This window comes from Vigna umbellata, chromosome 5, assembly GCF_029865625.1.
Source record: "Vigna umbellata cultivar VRB3 chromosome 5, Vumbellata_1.0, whole genome shotgun sequence".
NCBI lineage: Eukaryota > Viridiplantae > Streptophyta > Magnoliopsida > Fabales > Fabaceae > Vigna > Vigna umbellata.
This window is the reverse complement of record NC_142169.1, coordinates 61,531,913-61,557,995: the sequence shown is the minus strand read 5'-3', so window position 1 is coordinate 61,557,995 and position 26,083 is coordinate 61,531,913. Positions and strand designations below refer to the sequence as shown.

At 33.1% G+C, this 26,083-nt stretch overlaps 2 protein-coding genes across 5 annotated transcripts; one reads left to right on the top strand and one right to left on the bottom strand.

Annotated features, from left to right (window-relative positions):
* The first annotated feature begins 5,867 nt into the window (after positions 1 to 5,867).
* LOC124845288 (Glycosyl hydrolase superfamily protein) lies at positions 5,868 to 13,386 on the top strand. 2 transcript variants are annotated; one of them, XM_088116725.1, is made up of 8 exons: positions 5,868 to 6,168; positions 6,279 to 6,352; positions 7,466 to 7,546; positions 7,974 to 8,058; positions 8,908 to 9,005; positions 9,893 to 9,980; positions 12,286 to 12,640; positions 13,003 to 13,386. In XM_088116725.1, exons 1-8 carry the CDS (start codon positions 5,929 to 5,931, stop codon positions 13,251 to 13,253), a joined length of 1,272 nt encoding a protein of 423 aa, XP_087972851.1. In that variant the 5' UTR covers positions 5,868 to 5,928; the 3' UTR covers positions 13,254 to 13,386. The 2 variants fall into 2 exon arrangements, with proteins under 2 accessions (XP_087972851.1, XP_087972850.1); XM_088116724.1 differs by having other exon boundaries at positions 5,871 to 6,168; positions 12,997 to 13,386.
* Positions 13,387 to 14,136: 750 nt separating this feature from the next.
* On the bottom strand, positions 14,137 to 21,685 carry LOC124845286 (endoribonuclease Dicer homolog 2-like). 3 transcript variants are annotated; one of them, XM_047322358.2, is made up of 10 exons: positions 21,536 to 21,684; positions 21,178 to 21,446; positions 20,182 to 20,609; positions 19,988 to 20,091; positions 19,285 to 19,478; positions 16,644 to 16,853; positions 15,832 to 16,245; positions 14,940 to 15,221; positions 14,415 to 14,744; positions 14,137 to 14,250 (listed from the first exon to the last, which is right to left on the bottom strand). In XM_047322358.2, exons 1-10 carry the CDS (start codon positions 21,546 to 21,548, stop codon positions 14,230 to 14,232), a joined length of 2,265 nt encoding a protein of 754 aa, XP_047178314.2. In that variant the 5' UTR covers positions 21,549 to 21,684; the 3' UTR covers positions 14,137 to 14,229. The 3 variants fall into 3 exon arrangements, with proteins under 3 accessions (XP_047178314.2, XP_087947550.1, XP_087947551.1); XM_088091424.1 differs by having other exon boundaries at positions 14,137 to 14,744; XM_088091425.1 differs by lacking the exon at positions 15,832 to 16,245 and having other exon boundaries at positions 14,137 to 14,744; positions 21,536 to 21,685.
* Positions 21,686 to 26,083: the final 4,398 nt, after the last annotated feature.

The following is a 26,083-nucleotide window of genomic DNA, read 5'->3' as shown; positions in this document are numbered from 1 at the left end:
CTTAATCGAGTAATCTTTGGACACAAAGTTGAATCAATTCCAATTTGGTTGAAGTTCAAAACGAATTGACCTAAGCCGAATGTTAAGATGGTCGACCCAAATCAAAGGATGAGACAAGTAAATCGGATCAAAGGTCAAGTCACATTGGCGTAGGTTACAGAGTTACAAGTTACAAGTTAAGTTACAAGTTACAAGTTACAGATTACAAGTTACATGTTACGACTTACAAGTTACAAGTTACAAAGTTTCAATTTACAAGTTTCAAGTTACAAGTTATAAGTTATGATTTACAAGTTAGATGTTACAAGTTATAGATTAGAGATTACAGGTTACAAGTTACAAGTTACATATTACAGGTTACAAGTTACAGGTTACAAATTACAGGTTAGAGATTACAGATTACAGGTTACAAGTTAAAGTTATAGGTTACCGTCACAAGATACATGTCACAAGATACAAGTCACAAGATACATGTCATAAGATACAAGTCATAAGATATAGGTCTCAAGTTACAGGTTACAAGTTACAAGTTACAGGTTACAAGTTACAAGTTACATGTTACAGGTTACAAGTTACAAGTTACCAGTTACAGGTTATAGGTTACAAGTTACAAGTTACAGGTTACCAATTATAGATTACAGTTTATAGGTTACAGATTATAGGTTACAAGTTCCAGGATACAAGTTACAAATTACAAGTTCCAGGTTACATGTTACAAGTTACAGAATACAAGTTACAAGTTACAAGTTACAGGTAACATGTTACAGGTAACATGTTACAGGTTATAGGTTACAGATTGAAGATTATAAGTTGCAGGTTGTAGGTTGCAGGTTGCATGATGCAGGTTGCAGGTTGTAGGTGTCTTGCAAGATTACATGTTCCTTAGCTGGATTGTGAGCCTACTAGAATGAATCTATATAGGGAATCTAAATATTGGGTTTTAGGAATGATTATAGTTAGTAGGATAAGGTACATCAGTGAGACTGACTTTTTCCACTATGGGGTTTATGGTTTAATGATGCTCATGGTTTGTTTATGACTAGGATAGTCATGGTGGTGGTATACCTATGATGATGATCATGGTATGGAATGTTTCAGGTGATGTTATGTTGATCGTAGTGTTATTATAATAGTTTAATGAGTAGTTAGTATAGGTGCTACTGAATGTATAAAATAAGGGTCAAAGAACGTGGATCTAGGATCGAGTAATTTAATAGGATTGACTTGTTGTGTTAGAAGATTAGGAATTCTATTGTTGTTACTATTGAGTATGGGGTGATTGTTATGGTTGATATATTTCAGTGTGTTAAATCTTGTTATTATTATGATTGTTTTAATGGTAGCTTACCCAATACGTTTTTGTGAATGAAATTATTGGCGATAATCGTATAATGTGTTATACATGAGTAGATGATATTACAGATGTTCCAGAGACATGTTAGATTCATGAGCTGACGGAGAAAGATTTAAGTTTCTTTAAAAAGTTTTTTTGGTGTAAACTTTTGAAACAATGTAATTGTAGTTGGTTTATTTCCTTTGTTATTTTAATTACTTTTAGAATAATGTATTTGAACAAGACTTTTTGAACTATTATGTTTTACAAAAGTTATACATGTTTAAAGGCTAAGGTTTTTAAGAAAAATACGTTTATGCACTATAAGAAAGTTTGAAATTTATTGGTTTTTGTAAACCGTGGTGTCCCAAAATTTATGGCGTTATAAGTTACATGTTACAGATTAGAGGTTATACGTTAGAAGTTACATGTTACAGGTTAAAGGTTACAAGTTATAGGTTGCAAGTTACAAGTTGTAAGTTACAAGTTGCATGTTGTAGGTTGCATGTTGCATGTTGCATGTTGTAGGTTACAATATGCGGGTTGTAGGATGTAGGTTGTAGGTTGCAGGTTACATATTCCTAGTTACAGGTTACATGTTAAAGGTTAAACGTTACACGTTATAGGTTGCAAGTGTAGGTTACAAGTTGGAGGTTGTAGGTTGCAAATTTCAAGTTGAAGGCTGCAGGTTACAGGTTGTAGGTTGCAGATTAGAAGTTACTTGTTACAAGTTACAGGTTATAGGTTACAAGTTCAAGGTCCAAGGTTCCAGGTTACAGGTTATAGGTTACAGGTTTGAAGTTTCAGGTCTCAAGTTTCAAGTTTCAGGTTACAGGTTAAAGGTTAAAGGTTACAGGTTGCAGGTTACAAGTTATAGGTTGCAGGTGCAAGTTGGAAGGTGAAGATTACAAGTTAAAGGTTACATGTTACAAGTTACAAGTTACAGGTTACATATTACATGTTACAGGTTACATGTTACAGGTTGATGGTTAGAGGTTACATGTAGGTAACGGGTCACGTGTTATAGGTTACAAGTTACATGTTACAGATTACTTGTTACAAGTTATAGTTTCTAGGATATAGGTTGCAATTTACAGGTAACAGTTTACAAATTACAGGTTACACGTTATAGGTTAAAGGTTACAAGTTGCAAGTGCAAGTTGGAAGGTGAAGATTACAAGTTAAAGGTTATAGGTTACAAGTTACAGGTTACAGTTACAAGTTACAGGTTACAATTACAAGTTACATGTTACATGTTAGAGGTTACAGGTTACAAGTTAATGGTTAGAGGTTACATGTAGGTAACGGGTCAGAGGTTATAGGTAACGAGTCACAGGTTATATGTTACAGGTTACTTGTTATAGGTTACACTTTATAGGATATATGTTACAATTTACAGGTAACAGTTTACAGATTATAGGTTACACGTTACAGGTTATAAGTTAAATGTTACAGGTTAGGAGTTACAGGTTGCAGATTGTAGGTTGCATGTTGCAGGTTAGAGGTTACAGGTTAGACGTTAGAGGTTACACGTTACAGGTTATAGGGTACAGGTTAGAGGTTATAGGTTAAAGGTTTGCAAATTAAAGGATAGAGGTTACATGTTACAAGTTAGAGGTTACATGTTACAGCTTACAGACTATAAGTTAAAGGTTACAAGTTAATGGTTATAGTTTGCAGGTTATAGTTTGCATGTTGCAGGGTGCAGGTTGCAGGTTGAAGGTTCCAGGTTTCAGGTTGCAGGGTACACGTTAAAGGTTACAGGTTAGAAGTAACAAGTTACACGTTGCATGTTGTAGCTTAAAGGTTACAGGTTAAAGATTACATATTGTAGGTTATAGGTTGCAGGTTAGAGGTTGCATGTTATAAATTTCAGGTTGTAGGTTGTAGGTTGTAGGTTGCATGTTGCAAGTTGTTGGTTAAAGGCTACAAATTACTTATTACAGGTTACAGGTTACAAGTTGAAAGTTACAGATTGAAGGTTACTTACTACAGGTTGCTGGAAGCAGGTTTCAAGTTGCAGATTGCATGTTGTAAGTTACAGGTTTCAAGTTTCAGGTTGCAGATTGCAAGTTGTAGGTTGCAAGTTACATGTTACATTTTATATGTTATAGGTTACAGGTTAAAGATTACATGTTGTATGTTGTAGGTTGCAGGTTGTATGTTGTAGGTTGCAGGTTGTAGGTTGCAAGTTGGAAGTTGCAGGATGTAAGTTACAGGTTATAGGTTAAACGTTAAAGGTTACAAGTTACATGTTACAGGTTAGAGGATAAAGGTTACAGGTTACTTGTTACATGTTACCGGCTACAGGTTAAAGGTTATAGGTTGCGGGTTGCAGGTTGCAAGTTACAGGTTGTAGGTTGCAGTTACAGGTTGTAGGTTGCAAGTTACAGGTTGCAAGTTGCAAGTTACAGGTTGCACTTTACAGGTTGCAAGTTGTATGTTACAGGTTGGAGGTTACAGGTAACAAGTTCCAGTTTGCAGGTTACAGGTTACAAGTTGTAGGGTATAATTACAGGTTACAAGTTTTAGGTTACAAGTTACAGGTTATAGGTAACAAGTTACAGGTTATAGGTAACAAGTTACACGTTACATGTTACACGTTAAAGGTTACAGGTTACAGGTTACAGGTTACAAGTTATAGGTTATAGGTTGCAGGTTGTAGGTTGCATGTTGCAAGTTGCAGGTTACATGTTGCAGGTTGCAGGTTACAAATTACAAGTTACATATTACAGGTTAAAGGTTACATATTGAAGGTTACACAGGTTGAAGGTTACTTGTTACAGATTACAGGTTGTGGGTTGCAGGTTGCAGATTGCAGATTGCAGGTTACATGTTACATGTTACACTTTACAGGTTACAACTTACAGGTTACGAGTTACATATTACAGATTACAGGTTACTAGTTACAGGTTAAAGGTTAAAGGTTACCGGATAACTCTTAGAGTAGAGTTGTCCGCGAGAAAGAAGAACTCAGGATTGGGTTGTTAGCGTGAAAGAAATAAAAGAAAATTGGGGAGAAGAAGACGGGTTCTTGATTAGGTTTCTGATAGTGAATCAACTTTTAGAAATTTAATTAAAGTTAAAGTGATTTTAAATAATTACCTATTAAGATTAGAGATAATTAGAAATTGCTATTTACAGTGGTTAATGAAAACCTAACTCTTCATAAATATTTTAATTATAAATTAAAAGGAATCTTCGCCCAATTCAATATTTTTTAGTAATTATTTAATTTTTTAATAATTATTTATTTCCCTTTGAAGGATTATTCAATTTTTTATTTTACATCTCATTCACCCTGACAATGCCATGCAATCATTAAAATTGGACACTTCATCATGTTTTGTCCATGGGGTACCTGCACCGTCAAAATTTTGACTCCATTAGCAAAAAAAGATTAACTTGAACCATTTTTTTAAAAGTTGGGATCATTTGTTACTTTTTAAAAAAGGTATGTTCATTTTGAACACAACCGCTCTTTCGAGGGACCAAAAGAGGTATTAAGTCAAAGTAATATAACATAAACTTATTTTCGCTTCAACTTTGTAAATACATAAATAAATATATGGTGGTGTGTTTACTCATTAAGTTTGACACGCTAAAAAACCAAATTTAGAAATTTTTATTGTTGGAATACGTTTTCATAGCCTAAAATGTAAACGACTCAATAGTTTTTAAAACTCTAACCATTTGTTCACTTGAATGAATTTGAGAAAGAGTGATTCAGTGAATTTGAGAGGATTTGAAGATAAATTTTTGTTATTGTTTATTTGAGTGAATTTTGAGGTAAGTGAGAGTGAATTTGGAAGCAATTTTTGTGAGAATTAGTGTACGATTTGATTGATGTGGCAAATTAAAAAAAATTATTTCAAAATCCACTCTCGCCTATCTAAATTTAGAAAATTTGAATTAAAATTTCTTAAATTTTTATATTGGTAGCATTTTTTTTAATATTTTTTAACTAAGTTTATATTGCTTAACTTTTTATTAACAAGGTGATACAAATATTGTACTATTCTATCATTTTATTTATTTATCTCTATGTATTAAAAAGTAAAATAATATAATTAATATAAATGACATTTTTAATATAAAATGATAAGTAGTTTTAATGTTTTTTATTAAAATTGTTAAATAATGATAACGATGACTCTCAATTGCTCTAAGTAATAACTTACAAGTCATTTGAAACGTGATCAATATATTACCTAACTCATTTTTATATTAGTTATAATATTATTTTATACTAATAAAAAAATCATAAATTCAACAGATAAAAAAATGTAAAAAACTTAACAGATAAAATAATCACCTAGATTATCTAAACAAAAAAAATTAAACGTTATTCAATTGAAAAAATATAAAATTATTAAACACCTAATAAAATAATTATTTACTCAACTAAAAATAACAATTTTTACAATAAACTTAAAATATAATTAAACTAAAATTCAATAACCCTACCAGTTTTTCCAAGTTTTAAAAAATAAAAATAAATATCATTATGTATGATTTCCTAATTTTTTTACATAGATATACTAAAGGAAGCGTTACGGTGTCGTTTGCTGTGTTAGAAAACCTAGACGGAGGAGATGGCGAAGAAGCGATCAGCGCCGGTGGGCGGTCGTCGGGAAAACCGAGTGGAACCGCCTCCACCACAGGTCAACTCAGCTTCCGGTCGCAGAAATCTCGTTGTCTTCTTTATCATATCGTCCATTATTGCTACCGTCGCTTACCGGTTCAGACAATCTTCTCCTCCGCAATACCAAGAATTGTATGTGTATGAGCAAGGCCTTGTCACAATCCATGCTAATTACCAGGATGTACTCACCGTAAGTACCGCCCAAAATCAAATCATAACACCTTTTTTTTTACTTGTAAACAAAAAATTTATTTGTAGTTTTGATTTTGGTATCCCATGTTGTTTATTACAATGAATTAGGAAAATTCCAAAGTATCAGAAAATACCTCTCAGCGCCATTATAATTATCCTGTGCTTGGCTACATTACTCCCTGGTATGTTTTTTTTTTTTTTTTGTATTTTAATTTAGCAATTTCTTTGATGAATAATTGAATAGTGAATATGGTACTTGGCATGGATTATTTTCTGCTAAAGCAACAATTTTGTTTATGTAATTTGATATTTTATTTTTTTCGATTACGATATAATTTGCAAGAAGTTTTTGAGCTCCGAATTTCAAGTGTGGAGTGCTAATAGTCAAATTGGCCCTATCTGATTCTGATTTGAGATGGCATGTTAATATGGATGAAACTAATTAGTAAACAATAACCAAATGGATAGTTTTTAACTAGTGACCCCGGCTTACGAAAATTTGAAGTTTATTTTACCGTTTGAGTGCATAATAATTTATTCCTATTTTTATTCTTGAGCATAGACCTGCTAAAACGTCCCATCTTGTAAAAATTCATTTAAAGTTCTCTAAAAGGAGGTAGTTAGTGGGATAAACAATGGGAGTTGGGACTTGCAAGATAATAGGCTTGGTTGTGGTGGAAAATTATAATTATAATTTAAGTGAGAGATAGATCATCAGATGTGTACGGGTGAAATGGACCTGTTTTTCCTTAATACAGCTCATTAATCTGCATGATCCTTAAAATATCAACACTGATTTTGGCTAGTTGAATCAAATACGTATATTGAGTAATTGACTCACTCAACCCTCGGCACTATTAAAATAATTTTGATACGGGGTATTGTATTTATACATTATAAAAGAGACATGTATTCCTATTATATAGTTCATTAATCCGGAAGATTCGTAAAATTTCTGCCCCATCTTTTATTTTAGCTGGTAGAAACAAATAAGTACAATAGGAAATGGCTTCACCCAACCCTTATTGATTTAAAACCTTGGTGAAATTTCACAAGTTGAAAGTTATGGTTTTGTTTGTTACAGTATCACGATTCTTCTTTTCAGTAAAACCCAATTCATGTCATCTACTAGCTGACCTGTTTCCCAAAATTTTAACATCTTCATAGTTATATTGCTTAGTCTTTAATATGAAAATTCAATTTTTCTGATCCATTTGGATGAGATTCTTTTCCTTTGTGTCATTCTTCCTGTGATTACAATCCTTTGTATGTCAAAAAAATGTTAATTATGACAGGAATTCTCGAGGTTATGAATTGGCAAAAAGGTTCAACTCTAAATTCACACATATATCACCCGTTTGGTATGATCTAAAGAGGTATGTACCTCAGTTCCAAATGACTTATTGAAGTAATAGAGGGGTGGGTGCAGAGTTAAGACCTATGACCTGTGTGATGTGTAATTCTCCTTCTACCTTTTCATTAGAACTTTCAACTCTAATTTGCAGCACTAAAAAATTTCTACAAATTTTGGTTTCTCAAGTTTTCTGCCTACCATTAATTTTTCTACAAATTATGACCTGACATGGTTCCTTTTGGGAGAAGAAACAATATCCAGGGCTCACTTTAACCGACATCACAGCCTCCTTGAGGATCAGCAGAATATTTTTAATCCTCACATACTTCATAATTTATTCACTGCAATGAAATTCTGGTGACTACTTGATCATAAATCCCAGGGTTTGTCATTTAGTAGGCTTTTATTATACTGCTTTATGGTTTTGTTTCATCAGTTGTTATTGCCAGCCAACAGACTAGCTTAGTTCTAGAGGGGAGACATAATGCTGACAGAGGATGGATCTCAGAGCTTAGAAAGTCAGGAGAAGCTTTGGTACAGTGAATTATTGTCAACTTTTAGACTTATTTTCATTTCATTCATTACTGGAAAATTAAATGCCCCTTTACCCATAATTTTTTGCTGGTCTTATTTTCACTTTGAAAGCTTTTTACATGATAACATTTTTTATTTTGGATTTGTAAACTAGAAAATAGACCTGTAAAGGTTATTCCCTTTAGCTTTCTCCTTTGCTTCTTTACGAGAACGCTATTATCACTTGCCTAGTAACTTTGTTTATAATTTTTTAAGTCTCAGAACTGAATCCTTTGATCTGTCTACAGCCAGTATACATAATATGGAGCATGTTGAATGCTTAATGCTTTGTATGTTTATGATGAAATTCATCTAATGCAGCTCCGGTATATGTGTGTATTGCAATCTAATTTGAACGAAAATATATATCCTCTAATGTCTAGTATATACTGACTGATATGTTATGAGGGATGGCTGATAATTGGAAAGAAAGTAGAGAAGAGAGAATAGCGTTACTAGGCAAGTGATAATTGGAACGAAAATATATATCCTCTAATGCCTAGTAACTCTTTATTTGGTTGACGAGAGAACCTTTTAAAAAATACAAAATTTTCTTTATTTGCATTTTCGCTCTTCCCTCTCTTTCATCTAAAGTAAATAAAGAGTGAGGTTATTGAGTACTTTAACTCATCCCAAGTAGAAGGTTGGAACAGGCTGATTTGGACCTTGTACTGGCTACAATGTAGCTGATCCCATTTTTTCTCGAACTTGTTGGACTTCACACTTGTTTAATTGTCTTGAGATTGTCTTATACTTTTCTTTGTAACTGGCCTTATATCAGTCCATCCATTTCTTTTCAATTACATGTAGATTTTGCCTAGAGTTGTTCTGGAAGCATCGCCAGCTGTGCTGTTGGGGAAGGAAAAACAAAGGAACAAAGCCATTAAACTTATAGTAACAGAGTGCAAGTAAGCCTGTAAATAGTTTTCTAGACACCTCTTGTTGGCTTTGGCATCACGGGAACAGAGTTATTTCCTGAATGTTTGAAAATGTCTTGCTTTTGCTTATATAAGCTTCTTATGGTCTCTAAATTAGCTATACATTTTTTATCATCGTCAACTCCGGGGATAAATAATTGGATTTGTCTCTGGGTACCATGTGCAAAAGGAATTCTTGATATTGATATTGTAGTTTAGGAAGTAGTCAACTGACCACTTAATTGGTGAATGATATTGATAGGTTTGCCATAGTTTACAAAAGGCGGAAAAGACAAGGTAGTTAGTACAACTGTAATTAAATAGCTGTAACAGACTATAAATAGTCTTAGGAATGAGGAGAGTGGTCAAATTTTTGGGATTAGTGAGAAGGATTGTGGAGAGTGAGGTTCTCTCGAATAATCTCAGTTGTATTGGTGTACTAAAATTCATTTTGTTCCTTGTTTCTATTCCCTACTATATTGGTACGGGATTAGAGCACAGATAATAATAGATATCTTTCTGTTATTTCTATATTAGTTCTATCAGATAGCAAAACACTAATTAACTTAACTAACTATTGAATTAATTTGTTTTTAAACCATGACTATTTTTGCCAATAATTCATTTTTGCTTGTAATTGTCCCATTATTTATTTTATCTAAAATTGGCTTGTCGTGTATCTATTGCTTCCTTTACCTGGATAAAGGCCTTATGGTAGAGTTTCTTACCCTATAGCAAACCCATTACAAATGAATTGCATAAGTGTCAGTGTGCATGGAAGCAAGTATTCAGATAAATCAGATCTATATATGAAGCACTTCCTTTCTCACTATGTTGTGCTGTGATTTGTTTTTCATGTGAATGTATTTCTTCTGTAGGGAAATGGGATATGATGGTATTGTTTTAGAATCTTGGTCAAGGTGGGCAGCCTACGGTATCTTGCATGACCCAAACATGCGGAATTTGGTGAGCAGTCTTTTCGTTTAATCTTTTTCAATACTGTTTTTTGTACAGCAAAGTTATGATACGGAACTCTGCCTATGATTCATGGATTAAGCTATTGAGCCTTCTTCCAATCTGATAGATTCCTAAATTGGGAACCTAATCAAGAACTCTCTTTCTCACCAAAAGACACAAGAAAGATAGGAAAAACTGAATATTATTCACAGAAAGAATGTTTTGTACAACTGAATACAGAGGCTTAACCCTCTTCACAGGTTAATACCTGTCAACAAAGATCTCTCCAAAAGTCCCTTCTAACTATCCAAACAATCTATTTATACAGTTCCTCTACCTTCTATCCTAATCCCATTTCCCATTATACCCTTATATCCCAAATACCCTATATCCTAACATTACTCCCTCTGCAGAACAACCTTGTCCTCAAGGTTGGAACCGGAAAGCTCAATTTGATGGCTCCTCTTCATCAACCTGTTACCATATGAAGGGAACCCACTGGATGCTGCCCTCCCATTCAGGTCTGGAGGCTTGGGTGGTGGCAATTTCTCCTCCAATGGCTTCCATTCTTCTTGGATTTTATTAGCTTCCAACACTCTGGTCACCTCTTTTCCAGAATCACAAACCCTGAGGAAATGGTCTTCCATGTCTTCAAAGCTTCAAAAAGTTCTCTCCCCGGCATTGATTCTTCCATCCACCTTTCCCTCCCCAACCTTCATTCTAATTGTAAGACCGTTCGGCCACTTACTGGGAGACCGTTTGGACTGTATTACCGTTCGGCCACTAAATGTAACTGTAATACCGTTCGGTTTCGACCGTTCCTTTATGTTCGGATTCGTCGATTCTCTATCGTTCGGTCTGCCCATACCGTTCGGTCCGCCCATACCGTTCGGTTCCGGCAGTCCTCTCGGGTTTGCAACCTGTAGTGCTGAACTGTTCGGTTCCGACCATCCTCTCCCCTTCGCATCCTGTAGTCCTAGCCCTTTCGGTGTTGACTGTCCTCTTACGTTCGGCTTGGGCAGTCCTCTCCCGTTAGGTTCTGATCGTCGTTTCCCGTTCGGATCCAGTAGTCCTAGACTGTTCGGTTTCGACAGTTGTCTCACGTTCGATGCTAGGACGTATTCTTCAGTGGTTCCCGACTATTCACTGGCCGCCACCCTTTCAAAGCTGGTACCCCCGTTCCGTTCTCCAAATTGCACCACCACTGCCCCTTTCAGACCTTCCCAAGAACGATATTTGGCTTTCAACTTCCTTGCTCTGAACCAGTAGCCCACGCTTCCTTCCATGCTAATGGATGCTCGGCGCACCTTTTCTTCCTCCTTCACCCCCTGGGTCTCAAAAACTGTCTCCGCCCTAGCAATCCACCCCATCGCATCAAACCCTTCGAAAACGGGTTAATCTACTCTCCTCTCCCCGATGGGTTGCACTTCATGGCGTTCATCCCCTCTCTCCCCTTCCTCTTCCTTTCGCCAGTCCCAATGTTGGTCGTCCTAGTTGTGGCCTCAACCACCCAACATCCTTATGATTTCTTGCAAATCTTGGCATATTGCAGTATAATCTTAGCGTATTGTAGCATAATCTTGGCATATTGTTGCATAGTCTGATCGCAGCTCCCCTGTCTGCACCTTCATTCTATCAACCGAAATTTCCTTCACCCTCACACGATTCCGGCGGCGTCTCTATCCGGCAGTCCCCTCCCAAGCGTATCCGGCAGGTCGGACCAATTGATAGGTTCCTAAATTGGGAACCTAATTAAGAACTCTCTTTCTCACCAAAAGACACAAGAAAGATAGGAAAAACTGAATATTATTCACAGAAAGAATGTTTTGTACAACTGAATACAGAGGCTTAACCCTCTTCACATGTCAATACATGTCAACAAAGATCTCTCCAAAAGTCCCTTCTAATTATTCAAACAATCTATTTATACAGTTCCTCTACCTTCTATCCTAATCCCATTTCCCATTATACCCTTATATCCCAAATACCCTATATCCTAACACGATCTGTGATTGCTTAAAGTTGACAAGGTCAGTGATTAAATGGTTACGTAAAAACTGTCATTACTTCAGCAATGAAGGACTGAGGTGGTTCCTTTACCACCTGGAACATGAATCACATAATTAAGTTCTCTTATATGGAAGCACACCATTATACACCTGTATGATAGTTTTGTTATCGATAACTCTATTAGCATAGATAGATTGCCATGGGGAAAAATGTAAATTCAATCATGGTGTTTCTGTGACACAATGCATTCATTTTGTATTAAGGCATGGTTGATATGGTAAGCTTTCTTCTTTTGCTAGCACAGGCATTGCAGTTTGTAAAACAGCTTGGAGATGCACTGCATTCTATAGGCTCAGAGAACATTAGTGGCCAGAAGCTGCAGTTAGTCTATGTTATAGGTCCACCATCTTCCGAGAAACTGCAAGAGCATGACTTTGGTCCTAAAGATCTTGAGACTTTAAGTGAAGCTGTAGATGGATTCTCGTTAATGACATATGATTTTTCTAATCCTCATAATCCTGGTCCTAATGCACCTTTGAAATGGATTCAAATTGTTCTGAAGCTGCTTCTTGGTAACTCTGGCAGTAGAGCCCAAAGTCTTACCCCCAAGATACTTCTCGGCCTCAACTTCTATGGAAATGATTTCTCCCTTTCAAGAGGTAATTGCTTTGTTTCTTATCCGTGCATTTTTTGGTATGAGGGAATAAAGGAGTTTGGGTACCAGAACTAAAATGTCTAATTTCACGGTGGCAATGTGGAATACACACACATAGGTACTATAACCGCTGAAGTGGTGCTTAAGAGACCCCCACTGGGAAACCAAGGGGGATCGAGAAAGGAATGTGCTCCATTTGATTAGAGTGATATTTATATGAATTTCTTATTGCTCTTGAGTGGAACAAGAACACCTTTTTTAGTCATTTTGATGCTTTGAGATCATCTTAGAGTTTTTCGGAGGTATTATTATGCAAAAACTTTTTTCTGTTTTGCATATTAGTGAAATTTGCTAGTGCAGATGCAGGTGGTGGTGGAGCTATTATTGGGAGAGATTACCTGGCACTTTTGGAGAAGCATAGGCCTGAACTGCAGTGGGATAAGAATAGCGGGGAACATTTTTTCATTTACAATGACGACAAGGATATCAGACACGCGGTATTCTATCCATCTTTGAAGTCAATTTCTTTGCGGTTAGAAGAAGCTCGTTCATGGGGATGTGGCATCTCGATCTGGGAAATTGGCCAAGGTTTGGATTATTTTTTTGATCTTCTGTGAAACCCATACTTTCAGAAGTTTTATTTGAGGAAATTTGCCGTTAGTTCAGATACAACTTGAAAAGATACGATGATGTCATATCAAAAATGGTTGGGTAGAATTATGCTCTAAAAACATATTTACTTGTTTTTTATTAGTTGTCTCAATTATTAGTTGTCTCAATTATATATAATCTATCGTTTTTTAATTTCGACAAAAAAAAATAAATCTTTTTCAATAGTTGTTTCTACTGAGATTATTTAAAGTGTGAGCAAATATGACTAGGTTTGACTTATTTAATCTGTTTGTGATAATTACATTATTTGAGTTGGAACAATTGTCTTTAATGGCCCTGGTCTCCCATTAAATTCCGAAATTGAGATAATACGTTGTTATCATCCTGAATTAAGGTGGGAAGAAGGGAGTGTGGGGTCAAGGGAATAATATGGTTGAACTATGTTGGTGGGAATTCATCGTTTGTCATTCTAATTTTGTTTGCAAATATCATTAAAATATGATTTCATTAATTAATCAAACTTTAACATTTATTTAAGGCTTAGGGTTTATTACATTTATTGTTAGTTATAATTATTAAAAAGAAAGTATCATTTTTCACTATTTTTATCTTAATTATAATATCTTCAATTGGACAAGGTACATCATTTTAAATAGAACTAAATGTTTAAAGAAAACTTTATTAATACACTTTTTATTTAAAAGCGTTTTAAAGCCAAGAAAAAGTTCAACAATTTTTATAACTTTTCAAATCTGATTGGGCAATTTATTTTGCAATCTTTCGTTAAAGAATATCTATTTATCTCTTACTTTTCATTAGTTTTAATGCTACTTTTTAAGGGTATTTTCTATTACATGGCTATTTGATTCCAATCATTGCGATTGCAGATAGTTCATCAATCTATTTTATTTCACTCCAAATACCATATAATATGATTACAAAACCTTGATATAATAGCATTCCTTGGGCGTACAACATGAACTAGCCAACAGACTTGCAAATCTGCAATTACAAATAAAAGTTTTCAAAACTTAAACGAGTTTAAAAAATAACTTACCCACTACACGAAATATTATTTCATCCATAAACAAACAAAACAAAAAGACTGCGGATAATAGAGGGAACAAAAATCGTCTTCTATTGATTGATAACTTCGATTCTGTTACCTGCAATTCTTTTAAAAGTTCCTTGGAGGCCATTTTGCGAGCTGTATCCTTATTAGAAGCCTTTGCAGTTCGCGTGATCCTGTTAGCTTTCACCTCAATTATAAACAAAATTTCGTCGTTTTCACGGACAGGGGGGTGCTCGTGCTCTGTCAATTTGTATTGATTTTTCTGGCACAGTTCTTGCAACTCACAAATAGGATGTCGCTTCGCTGTTTCAGGTGTGACAAGTGGTTCCAAAAGGGGTCTTATGCTTTTGAAAACAAACTCTTTCTTGTATCCTGAATCAACAAAAATCGCTCCTGCTATAGACTCTATAACATCTGCAAGCACCTGACATAAATTGAAAGAAAAATGCACCTAATACAACATTAAACTTCATATTCTATTCAATACAGACTTGTAACATTTTGTATGTAGTTATAAACAATGAAGACCTCACATGAATGTGGTAGTAAAGTAATGTGAATAATAATGAAAAATGTTGGGATTGGAAGAAGTCATGCACTGAAATATTAAACAACTAACCGGACAGAAATATGTTTCTAGCTCCCATCCGAAAGTTGAATCCAAAGATAAATTCTCAACACCTTTCATTGTCTTCTCAATGTTCTTTGCTACTACGGGGTCACAGAGTATGTGTTCGTGAAGCTTAGCTTTAATGGCTGACAGTGCGTAGCACTCATTATTCGCAGAAATAGACCTCATGGTAGTCAGAAATCCCGGTGAAAAATTTTCATTGACATATTCCCCGTAGAGATGCATCGTGATCAAATTGTCCAACACTGCGTCGCCAAGAAATTCTAGTCGCTGCAGAGCATGTTAAGAATTTATCAGATATGCAGTATTGCAAGGGCTTCCAAATTTGATGGAAAGAGATAAATAAAATGGAAAGAATTACAATAAAATGTAGAATTGAATGGGGTGAAATGAAACCTTTATTCCATTGTATGATCATGTTACGATAGAATGGACTAAATTCTGTACCGACATACTTCATCCAAATTAAAAGAAAAGAAGAGAAAAAAAAAAGAACATAAACAGTGAAATTTGAAAAAACAAGTTTCACACATTTCCATATCCCTGTAAATTTACCAATCAGAGCAATGAAACGAAGCTTTATAGAAGAAAATAAAAAGATAAAACAAACTGAGCTTCTGTCTTTAATAAAAACAACTATATACTTCTTTAAAAACTATCGCATTTAACTCCCTGCAAACTGAAACTGAAGTGCATACTTCTGTGAGAAAATCCAATACAGTTTTTATTTTTACTTTCTTTCTTAAAAGTCTTTATTAAGAAACAAGACCACAATACTATTATATTTTATTATTATTTTTTCATTCCATCCTCTTATATACGCTAAAGTTGTCATAGTATATCATCCTTCTAGCTAGTATGTAAATAATCATGACAGTACCTCATAACATGTCCGAATTTCTGGTCCTTTGTAAGAACCGTGGGTGAGAGCCTCTACTAAAAGGTAAGGGTCTTTAAACTTATAATTCAGCACAGATTCTAAATCTTTGACTTTTACAAGATTCTCAGGGTCAATGCTAAGGTGCCTCTCATAAGGCTTAATGTTGGTGTCAACCTCGATTCCAAGCCAATTAATAAACGATAAAGCTGATTCTTCATCTTCTGTGCTTATAAAGGCACCAATTAATGCCTCAACGACATCAGCAACCTTTTTGAGTTCTATTTTTCTCTTTCTACCAACATACATGCTAGTTCTTCCACCGCAAACCAACCCTTCTTCTAACAAGAGACTCTTCGACTTATCGCCAGGTATGATCCACTTCTTTGGATCAAATGCTTCCATTCGTATGAAACCCTGCAATATGTGAACAAGGTTTCCATTTGAAATTCTTTTCAAAAATAGGGCCGAAAAATAGAACCAGGGATAACTTCAATGGTAGTTATATGAGATTTCAAAAGGTTATTTTGACAATACGGACACAAGCACTGTTCAAGGATTTGTATAGTTTGGCCGATCTGAAAGTATGTTAAGGCACATTCCTTACTAGTAAATTAGTTTACTTCTTTTGGAATAGTCTGAAATATAAGAAATTACAATGATAAAGAAAGTCAATACAAAATGTTAAACAATAAACTATAATTACTATAGTGGATTCTTCCCTTTTGTACTAATATACAAGTGCAAGTGCTTGAAATGAAGCTTATATTGAAAATGTAAGAATAAGAAGAAAGAGGCAAAACATAATAGTGTACCGGAAGATTTTTGTCAGAAGCAAATTTACGCAAGGCAACATTGGAAATGACTTCTTCCTTGAGCTTGGAAAGGGTACCCTCTCGATCGTTTTGACGGGTCTTGAAAAGCTGTTGACTAACAGCGTATTTTAGAAAAGAATCTCCAAGTGTCTCTAAGTTTTCGTAATTGTACGCCTCTTGACATCCCTTTGCAGTTATTGCTTCGAATACCTACAATAACCATGATAAACTTTAACCGAAAACTTCATTATGATGTACTTTTTTCTAATTATATTAGATTTTTCCCCATGATATTTTAATCTGTATGATAAATAATTTTATTAAATATATAATGTACTATCAAAATAAAACTTTAAACTCTGAAGAACAATATTATTAATATAACACAACATATGGAATAGTAATCTATATATATTTTTTAAATAATTTGTTTCTATTTCTTTTCCAATATAAATAAAATATGTATCAAAATTAGGGTTGTTTGTCAAAATAGATGTAAATACTTGAATCATCTTAGCTCACAATCGGTTAAATATAGGTTGAATTAAAAAAAGAATATGAATTTTAAGTGTGGATTAAATTTAACTTGATTCATCTAATCTACTTATCAAATAAATTCAAATCGGATTGAAGGTCACCCACCAAACAGCAACTCATAATTTTTTTCATTATTTTTTTATTATAATTAATTACTACTTTTAATTATGTAGATTCACACTTTGTTTTTCTTTTTTCTTTTATTATAATTATTGAATAGTTTGTATGCTTGATTTATTCGTTTTCCTAGCTATATAATTTAATAATTTGATGTTTGCTTCCTATCTTTATAATCTTACTTTCTAATTATGGTTAATGTTTAATAAAAATCGATAAACACTTTGATTTTTATAAGAAAATTAAGTCAATCTACTTTAATTATAATACAATAAAAAATATCAAAGAAGCTAAGAGCATTAAATAAATCAATCTACCAACTCCTAGTGAATTACACTATCTCATTACAGATCTTACTAATTAAGAAGTTAGATTAAGTTGACTTTATTAAATATTTAGTTTTCTTGATTTTATAAGGAATGAGGGTATAGTAGATAATAAAGAAGATTATTAATAGTTTTGTTAAAATCAATTACCATATTATACCTCCAGGCTTTAACTTTATCATATACCCATTACAACCATCATGTATAAGCCCTAGTTACAACCAAAATCTAGCCATAAAGATTACCAAACGTATCAACAAAACTTAAGAAAAAAAGTACAAAAGCATATAAATTCTTAAGATGTTAAATATTCTTATTTTCTGTTTAATTTTCATGTATTGAGATCACCCTTAACTCTTATCTTACTAACCAATGAGTTTATTACCGTTCACAGGATTTAGAATCGGAACCACAAGACAAAGATTGATATATACATGTCTCGATATTACAGTGAAATTTCGAAAAGTGGAAAGGATAGCAAAAATCCTAATAACTTAAAGTCTATGGTGCAAATTTAACAATAAATGTTTTAAGTTATGCAACAAAGTGGCATAACTCTCCTAATTTTTGTTCTAAGTATTTAATATTAGTTTGATATTAAACTATATTTCACACAAAAAATGTTAGGTTTAAATTGGTTTTCTTGTGTTATATACCTTTTTATTTTTTTAAGTTTGATAAATTCATCAACTTTTAATGGGGCATACTAGGTTAAAAAAAGTTTTAACTTATTAAAAAATGAATCAAAATTAAATTAACTATTTTTAATTCAACATATAATGAGTCAGTCCAATTTCTCGGAACCAAATTGGTTCATTTTGACTCTATATTCCATATACTTAGTATTTTCTTTTCTAAATCTAAATTATTCTCATAATGAGAAATGGTATCAATATTTTCATTAGTATTTTGATTCCATTCATAATATATATATATATATATGTGTGTGTATATATGAATCAAATAAAGATAAAGATATCATTAAAAATAATAACTAGTGTTCCTTTGAATTTGTAAACAGACAATAAAAATAAGTTTTCTTTTAAAAATAAATAGATAAGAGTTTTTTTAATAAATATGACATCATATTCGTGCTCATCAAAGACTGTAGGCATAAACAATCTTGAAAAGACTAAATATGAAAATGCTTTAAATCTTTATATATGATAATTTACAACTGTCCAGTAAATCAAATTAAGAGATTTTTTAAAAGAAAAATGATAAAATATTTTTAAATTGAAAAAAAAATCTGTTCTTTTAAACTTGCCAGATTGGCTTTCAAAAATATTATATTGTTTTAAGCTTATCCAATTAAACCATCGGTATGAAGTTCGTATTCTGTTTTCTTCACTTTTGGCAAATCAGCATTAATCTCAGATTTTCAGCAAATTCTTCACTTCTAACATTGAAGGACTAAGAATTAAGGAAAGTTTATTTGGCTGTTCAAAAGCATATTGCGTTCCAGTTTCGAACATTCTCTGCATAATGTGTGGAAGTATTTTAATTCATAAGAGAAAAAAAAACATTATAAGTCCGAACTATCTAATTTGTTCTCATCAACTTAGACATGAAATTGTCTCCTAGAAGTGAATCGTGGTGATCAATGTAAAAGTATAATCATGTGTAATTATAAGCATTTTTGACAGAAAGAAGTGGCTTACCTTGATGATTGGGATATCATTTTTTGTGCAATGATCCAAGAACATCTTTTTAAAGTTGAAAGCGACGAGCAAGCCCTCAAGCCAATGCATGATTGATGGCATAAAAGAAAATGAATATACGGTACCAATTGATATTGGTGACATGATTACGGAACAAAGTTCTGGCGGCAATTCTTCAGAACCCATTTTTTCTCCTAGTGAAAGGGGTCAAAAAGTTTGATCAGGTTTCTTGATATTTGTAATAAACTTGCTCAAATGCCATTTTAACAGCTTCAATATTATACACGAGCAAGTAATGTGACAACTTAAACTACATAAAATAGAATCATGCTAATACATTGTTAATAAAACATCATGGTCAGCACATCCCGAAAACAATGCAGAGATGTTTTAATTCCTCGGAGGAAAGTAAGACGATATCCAGACAAATTTTTCAACAAAGATTTTTAAGAGAAAAAATGAATAAATGAAATAAATTTTCTTATGAATTAACTCATAGAAGTCCTTTTATATAGTTTTTTAAAATATTTAAATAGGATCAGCTTTTATACCTCTGTAACAGTGATGGACATTGATTCTGTTGTAGCTTAATACATGACTAGAAACAAGAACCACTTGTAATGTTTTTTGGTAATGAGTCACATAGCAATACCAGGAACTAAAGTATATGAAAAACAAATATGTAAAAGTAAATAACAGGAACCTTTATTCTTATTTTTCCTATCCTTCAAAAGGTAATTCCCGACTTCAAAAACTTTCCTTCCACGAAGTAGAGATTGTTCTGGAAAACGCAAATCAATCCCGTGCCTGAAATTTGGAACAAAAATCGAAATCATTCTTGGTGCTCAAGGTTTGACATCTAAGACACAAGTATATAAGTAAGCTAAAAAAATTTACTTGTTTTTGAAGTGCTCCTTGTATGTGGCAGTTCCATGACGACCAAGGTGTCGTAGTGTTGAGTTGCCATTCAAATCCCATATTATAGGAGTCATGGTATAGAAAGACTTACTATGAGGAGTGTAGACAACACAGTTTTCAAGTTTGCAAGAGCAAACTGAACCATTTTTTATCCTCACGTCACATGCATGATCCTTGCAATTGCAATCACAAGTACTTGCTGATGAAAAAGGAAAAGATTTTACAGACTTCCAATCAATAATTGAATTTGAAGGACTCTGGTGTTCAACTGTGGCTGGGAGCAGAAGATAATCAAATTCAGGATTATCTCCGAAACTGAAATTATCTGAAGCACTTGGTAACTCGTTTTCGTCCCGATTCAGCAGGATCCTAAACAGGGTAGTCTGAAATCTTCTACATTGCTCAACCTTGAATATGGAGATAAATAATATCAATAAACATTACAGAAAAAGCTGTTTATATTAATTTTTTTATCAATAGAAACAATATTTAAAATATATCATAATTATAAGTTTCTTAAAATAAAATAAAATAAAAATAAAACAACTTATTTCAATTGACGGAACCATATGCAATAACTCTGAGGACATGTTTGGCAAATGAGATTTGGACGGCAATAGATTCTAAATATAAATCACTAGATTACGCGTGATTGAGAGTCCGAAATAAATATGACTATTAAATATTCTTTTAAAATTTAATTTTGTATTTATGATTATTACACATCACACATTTTTTTTTAAAAAAGAATCGCTGTCATTTAGTATACTTCAATTTTATAAAAACGGTTATAAAAATAAGGCTCACTGTATCAAGTTTCATAAAAAAATATCAACGCTTAAATATTTAAAATTTTAAAAATATAAACATTAATAATTATAACTTATAAAGTAACATACATTCTTGGCAGAGATAATTTATGCAAACGAAATTTAATATGACATCAAAAAGATCAGAAGATGTAAACTCACACACCTCTTCAGGGCTAAGTTGAATGCGTTTGGCAGGCGAAAGGTTGAGTGACAATTTTCCCCTTTCAACAACAAATGATGTGCCTGATAATGCGTCTATGATTTGGGGGTCAAGTTCAGACCTAATTGCAAGTACAATGTCACGAACGAACACTTCATACTTGTAGTCCTGCTTCAACTCCATCAAATAGCAATAGTATTGGTACGTCACATTGTAAGCTTTTGATGAACAATTCACCAGTTCTGGTGGGACATAACAGGGGTGCTCGTTTCCTACTCAGAAACAAATCCGATGTTTAACCACCAAGAACGAACTAATAAAGATAAAACTTCAGAATAAAAAGAAAAGAAAAAGAAATTACCTGATTCTTTCATGCTGATGGGACGATGGAGAATAGAGTTGCAAATTCATCGTCTCCTCCGTTTACATCCAATGTATATATAGCGGGAATCGGAAGTGAGTGTAGGGCCCACTCTGCATTTACGAGGAATGATAAATTAAAAGGCAAAATAAGGGATTGAATGATTGGATGACGGTGCTCTCTACTTTTAGTACCTTAGGTTGCAAGCTACTTCGATATCAAGCAATTCCATTCTACTCAGTGGTAAAAGTCCAACCAATTAAAAAATATCCAATCCCAATTATTCAGTAAATTTGCTGAATAGGTAAATATTTGTAATGTAATATTTCTTTTGTAATATTTTATGTTAACCGAATTAATATTTTTAGTTAATTCAAGTTATAAACTATGTAAGACTATCAATTTATTAACTAAAAATATTATTTCATCTAATACAAAATATTAAAAAAGGTATACAAGATTATGAAAATATTTGTATCAATTAAATTTAAAATTTTCACAAATATATGTATTTTTAATTAGGTTTTTAATAAATTTTTCTAAATTAAGTATATAAAATTTTATATATTTTATTAAGTTTTTATTATTTACTTTTTTTCCTCTGAATAATATAAATATTATTTTTTCGTCACATTATTTTATTTTCTTGTCTTCATTGAAAACTTTACGGTTAATATAAAACAATATTATAATAAAAGTATTTTATCATTTTATTAATCATAAAATTGTTATATTAATTATAAAATCTGACATTTTTTAATATATAAAAACAAAGAAATAAGATAAAATAATAGTCATATTATCTTATTAATGAAAACAAAAAGTGATATTAACTCAACTGTAAAAGTATAAAATTTTTAAATATCTAATAATCATAAAAATTAATAAAAAAAATAATTAAAAATATTTAAATTTATAAAGAATTTAAAGTTTAGTTAATTCAAAGATTTAAATATTTCATCATAATTTGCCGCACTTATCCAAATTTAAAAAACCTTCACCTGTACTAAACCTACAGACAAAAAAAAAATCAAATACTCACCATTTTCAGTTTTTCATGTCCTCATTTTCTATCAGTTTATCATGTTTCAAACACATACATTAATCCCATTAAGGATAGTGAAACTTCTATGGATATTAGTAATGTTGTGAAAAAAAGAAAAACAAAAAGAAGTTGCATTTAAATATCAAACTCTATTATTTCTTTCTCAACTTGGGTTAGATAAATTGCGATTGATGAAGAAGGACGAGGAGAACTAATTGAAAAACACAGAAGGTGAGTTTAATTATGAGGAAAGATTCTCATGCCCTGTTACATCTATCCAATGAGGGCATAATTCGGTGGGTGGGATAAACAAAAAAAAAAATCACCTTTTTAAGGATAAAAAATATTTCCTTCTCGAAAATATCTTGGATGAGGTGAAGTATGTAATTTTATTTCTTAGCACTAATCCAGATGGTTTTGACGGATGTTTTATATTTCTTTTATATATTGTTGGTGTTGATACTTGTGAAACAATTCTTTCAACTTGGATTATATATTATATGAATTTGAATATTATTTCTTTTATTTGTAAAGTTAACGAGGTAAACTGTTTTTCTTCGTATAAAAATTATTAATTTATGTTTCAAAATCATTACAAAAAAATTAGCTTATAGACTTGTGTAGCATTGTAGTCATTGTTAATAAAATTATTTTTTCTAATCAAAATGGTTTCATTATAGGAAAGAGTGTTAAAAATTATACTTATACTAGTTTCAGAGCTATTAATTTCTGGTCTAAGATTAAAAGTGGTAATGTAGTCATTAAGATTTATATAACAAAGATTTTTTATATTATTAATTGGTATTTTTTAATTCAAGTTGATGAAAGATTTTTTATATTATTAATTGGTATTTCTTAATTCAAGTTGATGCGTTGTTTTGGTTTTTATAAAGACCGTTTGACATGGGTTTTGCATATCTTGCAACCTGCTCATCTTTCTATCCGAATTAATGGTAGTTTGGTTGGTTTTTACTTGTGGTAAAAAGGATAGATAGGAGGATCCTCTCTCTCCTTTGTGATTTTGTTTTGCTAAGAAGGTATAAGGAGGTACATTTAGTTTATTTCTAAAAAGCATATGCTTCATATGGTTGGTTCTCGAATGATACAATTTCTTTCTCATACTTTCTATGGCGATTATATATTTGTTTAATTTAGAGGAGATACTAATATCCTGCAACATTTAAAATTTTTTTATGTGTTTTTATTTTATTTTTTCCAAGTAAGGAGAGAATCACCCATGAAGATACAAAAATTGAGAATGAATTTTCTATTGTCTAAACAATTTCCCTAATGAGCATCCAAATAAGCATTTCTCGAGAGATACAAATGTACTTGAGTCTTCCTCACTAGTACACTAAGAGGATACTGCACCGGTTACTTTTGCTTTTAGGCACCGGTTCTACAACCGAGGCATATACCGACGAGGTAAAAAGGGGTAGGTTTTATGCCTCGATCGTGAACTGAGTTAAAAAGAATAGGATTTATGCCTCGGTTTTTACGTAACCGAGGCAGTAACTTGTTTTTTTTTTTAAGCTTTAGGATGTTGTTGATGTTTGTTCTTATGCATCACCCATCTTCCACTGCCATCACCCATCTTCCACTGCCACCAGCATGATTTCCCACTTTCAGAGCTACCAACACAACAACGCAATTCCACATTTTCAGTGAAACAAGAATGATTCTCCACCAGAATGAAACTCCAATAAAAAATCCAATCAAAAGTGAAACAAGAATGAAACTCCAATCAAAAATCCAATCAAAACCTCAAGCAGAAACTCCAAAAATTAAAATCGGAACCCTAGACGAATCGGAACGACCACTGCGCCCGTCGCAAGAAAAGGAATGACCACTGCGCCCTTGCGTCTTCGCCGCAGTCTGTCCACAGATCGCTGCACCGGAGCAACGAAACCAGACCGGGCACTGCACCAGACTCGCCAATCAGGGCACCGCTGCTCCTGCATCCGCTCTGTTCTTCGCCAACAGCCTCAGCTTCGCCGTCGCCGATCGCTTCACCGCCACCAACGAAGAATGCAGTCCGTCGACGCAGATCTGCCCTCCGTGCGCCCATATCTGCCCTCCGTCACCGCTGCGTCGTCGTCGCCGCGTCTCATCGCCGCTGCGTTCTCGGTGCCGCGTCCTTGCTGCCGCCGTTGCGTCCACCGTCGTCGCACATCGCACATCGCGGAGGAAGGGAGCGAGGCGGAGAAGACGCAGAGAAGAGGCAGAGAAGAGGCAGAGAAGAAGAAGAGGAGAGGTGCTAATTCGGGGGAAATGAGCAGGGAAGCGTGATTTAAAGCCCAATATGCCTCGGGTGTATGCCAACCGAGGTCGATTTAGAGTCCAATATGCCTCGGGTTCATGCCAACCGAGGTCGTATCTTTGCTACGTGAGGATTATGCCTCGGTTCACTCTGATAACCGAATCAGTATTACTTTTAGACACCGGTTGCTTAACAACCGAGGCATATAATGCTTTTAAAATTACGAGACTGCCACCGCGTTTTGATATGCTTCGGTTCAGTAAAAACCGAGTCATAATGTACGAGTTAAAAACGTCATTTTTTACTAGTGCCTAGTGGTCGTCTATATGCAAAAGGATCGGACAATAAGTCAATATATGTTGAGTTCAATGTATATTGAAATCTATCGGGATAAGAACAGATTTGACATTGAGAAAGTCGGTATCTTGTAAGAAGTTAGATGATATACTTCCTTTGACATAGATGGGTGCCTTATTTGGACTTTGAAATTTCCACCCAAGGAATCTCGCATTAACTAGAAATAAGGTCAATTTATAGTATATAAGTGGATGCAAAACTCATCTTACAAGATGATTTTTTTCGATAACGACCTAATAACGTGGAACAATATATCCAACAAATAACAAATCTCTCACTAAATTAAGTTCTAAGAATAACTTTATGCATAACATTGAAGAAAATAAGTATTTATGATTATATAATATTAGGTTTTCATATTAAAAAGAAAATAAAATACATATAAAAATAATCCAAACTAAATCGTCAAAATTGATTTAATTACATTTCTTTAAATATTCAAACCAATTACATATGATTTTTATGTTTAATTCATATGACTTTTAACCAAAAATTAAACAAAACCACAATATGAATAGTGTAAATACCACCACCTCTTTTTTATTTTATACATGGTTGAAATTTTTACGTACTGACCCTACAAAGACATATAGATACCATCAAAATATCCATTATATATTTGTGTATATGGTTGGTTTTAAATAAAATATGAGATAAATGGTCAATTTCATGATTGTTATCTATTACAAAATAAATAAATAAAAATGTTTCAAAGTATATACGAAAATGAGTTGTTTCATTAAAATAATTATAGATAAAAATAAAAAAGAATTAAGAAAAGGAAAGCAACAACTAAAAGTGGCAAAGCATAGCGTGAATCTGCCTTTCGTTTATTAGGAAAACATACGGGTACAGAACAGAAAATTGAAACATAGAAGTAGGAAAA

Bases quoted from the DNA above. Each gene is read 5' to 3' on its own strand.
- LOC124845288 (XM_088116724.1), top strand. From the start codon at position 5,929: ATGGCGAAGAAGCGATCAGCGCCGGTGGGCGGTCGTCGGGAAAACCGA. The intron at 9,006-9,892 runs GTAAGCCTGTAA...TTTCTTCTGTAG, and splicing joins CTTATAGTAACAGAGTGCAA to GGAAATGGGATATGATGGTA. The intron at 12,641-12,996 runs GTAATTGCTTTG...TTGCTAGTGCAG, and splicing joins TGATTTCTCCCTTTCAAGAG to ATGCAGGTGGTGGTGGAGCT.
- LOC124845286 (XM_088091424.1), bottom strand. The intron at 20,610-21,177 runs GTGTGTGAGTTT...TCCATATTCAAG, and splicing joins TTCAACTTAGCCCTGAAGAG to GTTGAGCAATGTAGAAGATT. The intron at 20,092-20,181 runs GTAAATTTTTTT...TCCAAATTTCAG, and splicing joins AAGGAGCACTTCAAAAACAA to GCACGGGATTGATTTGCGTT.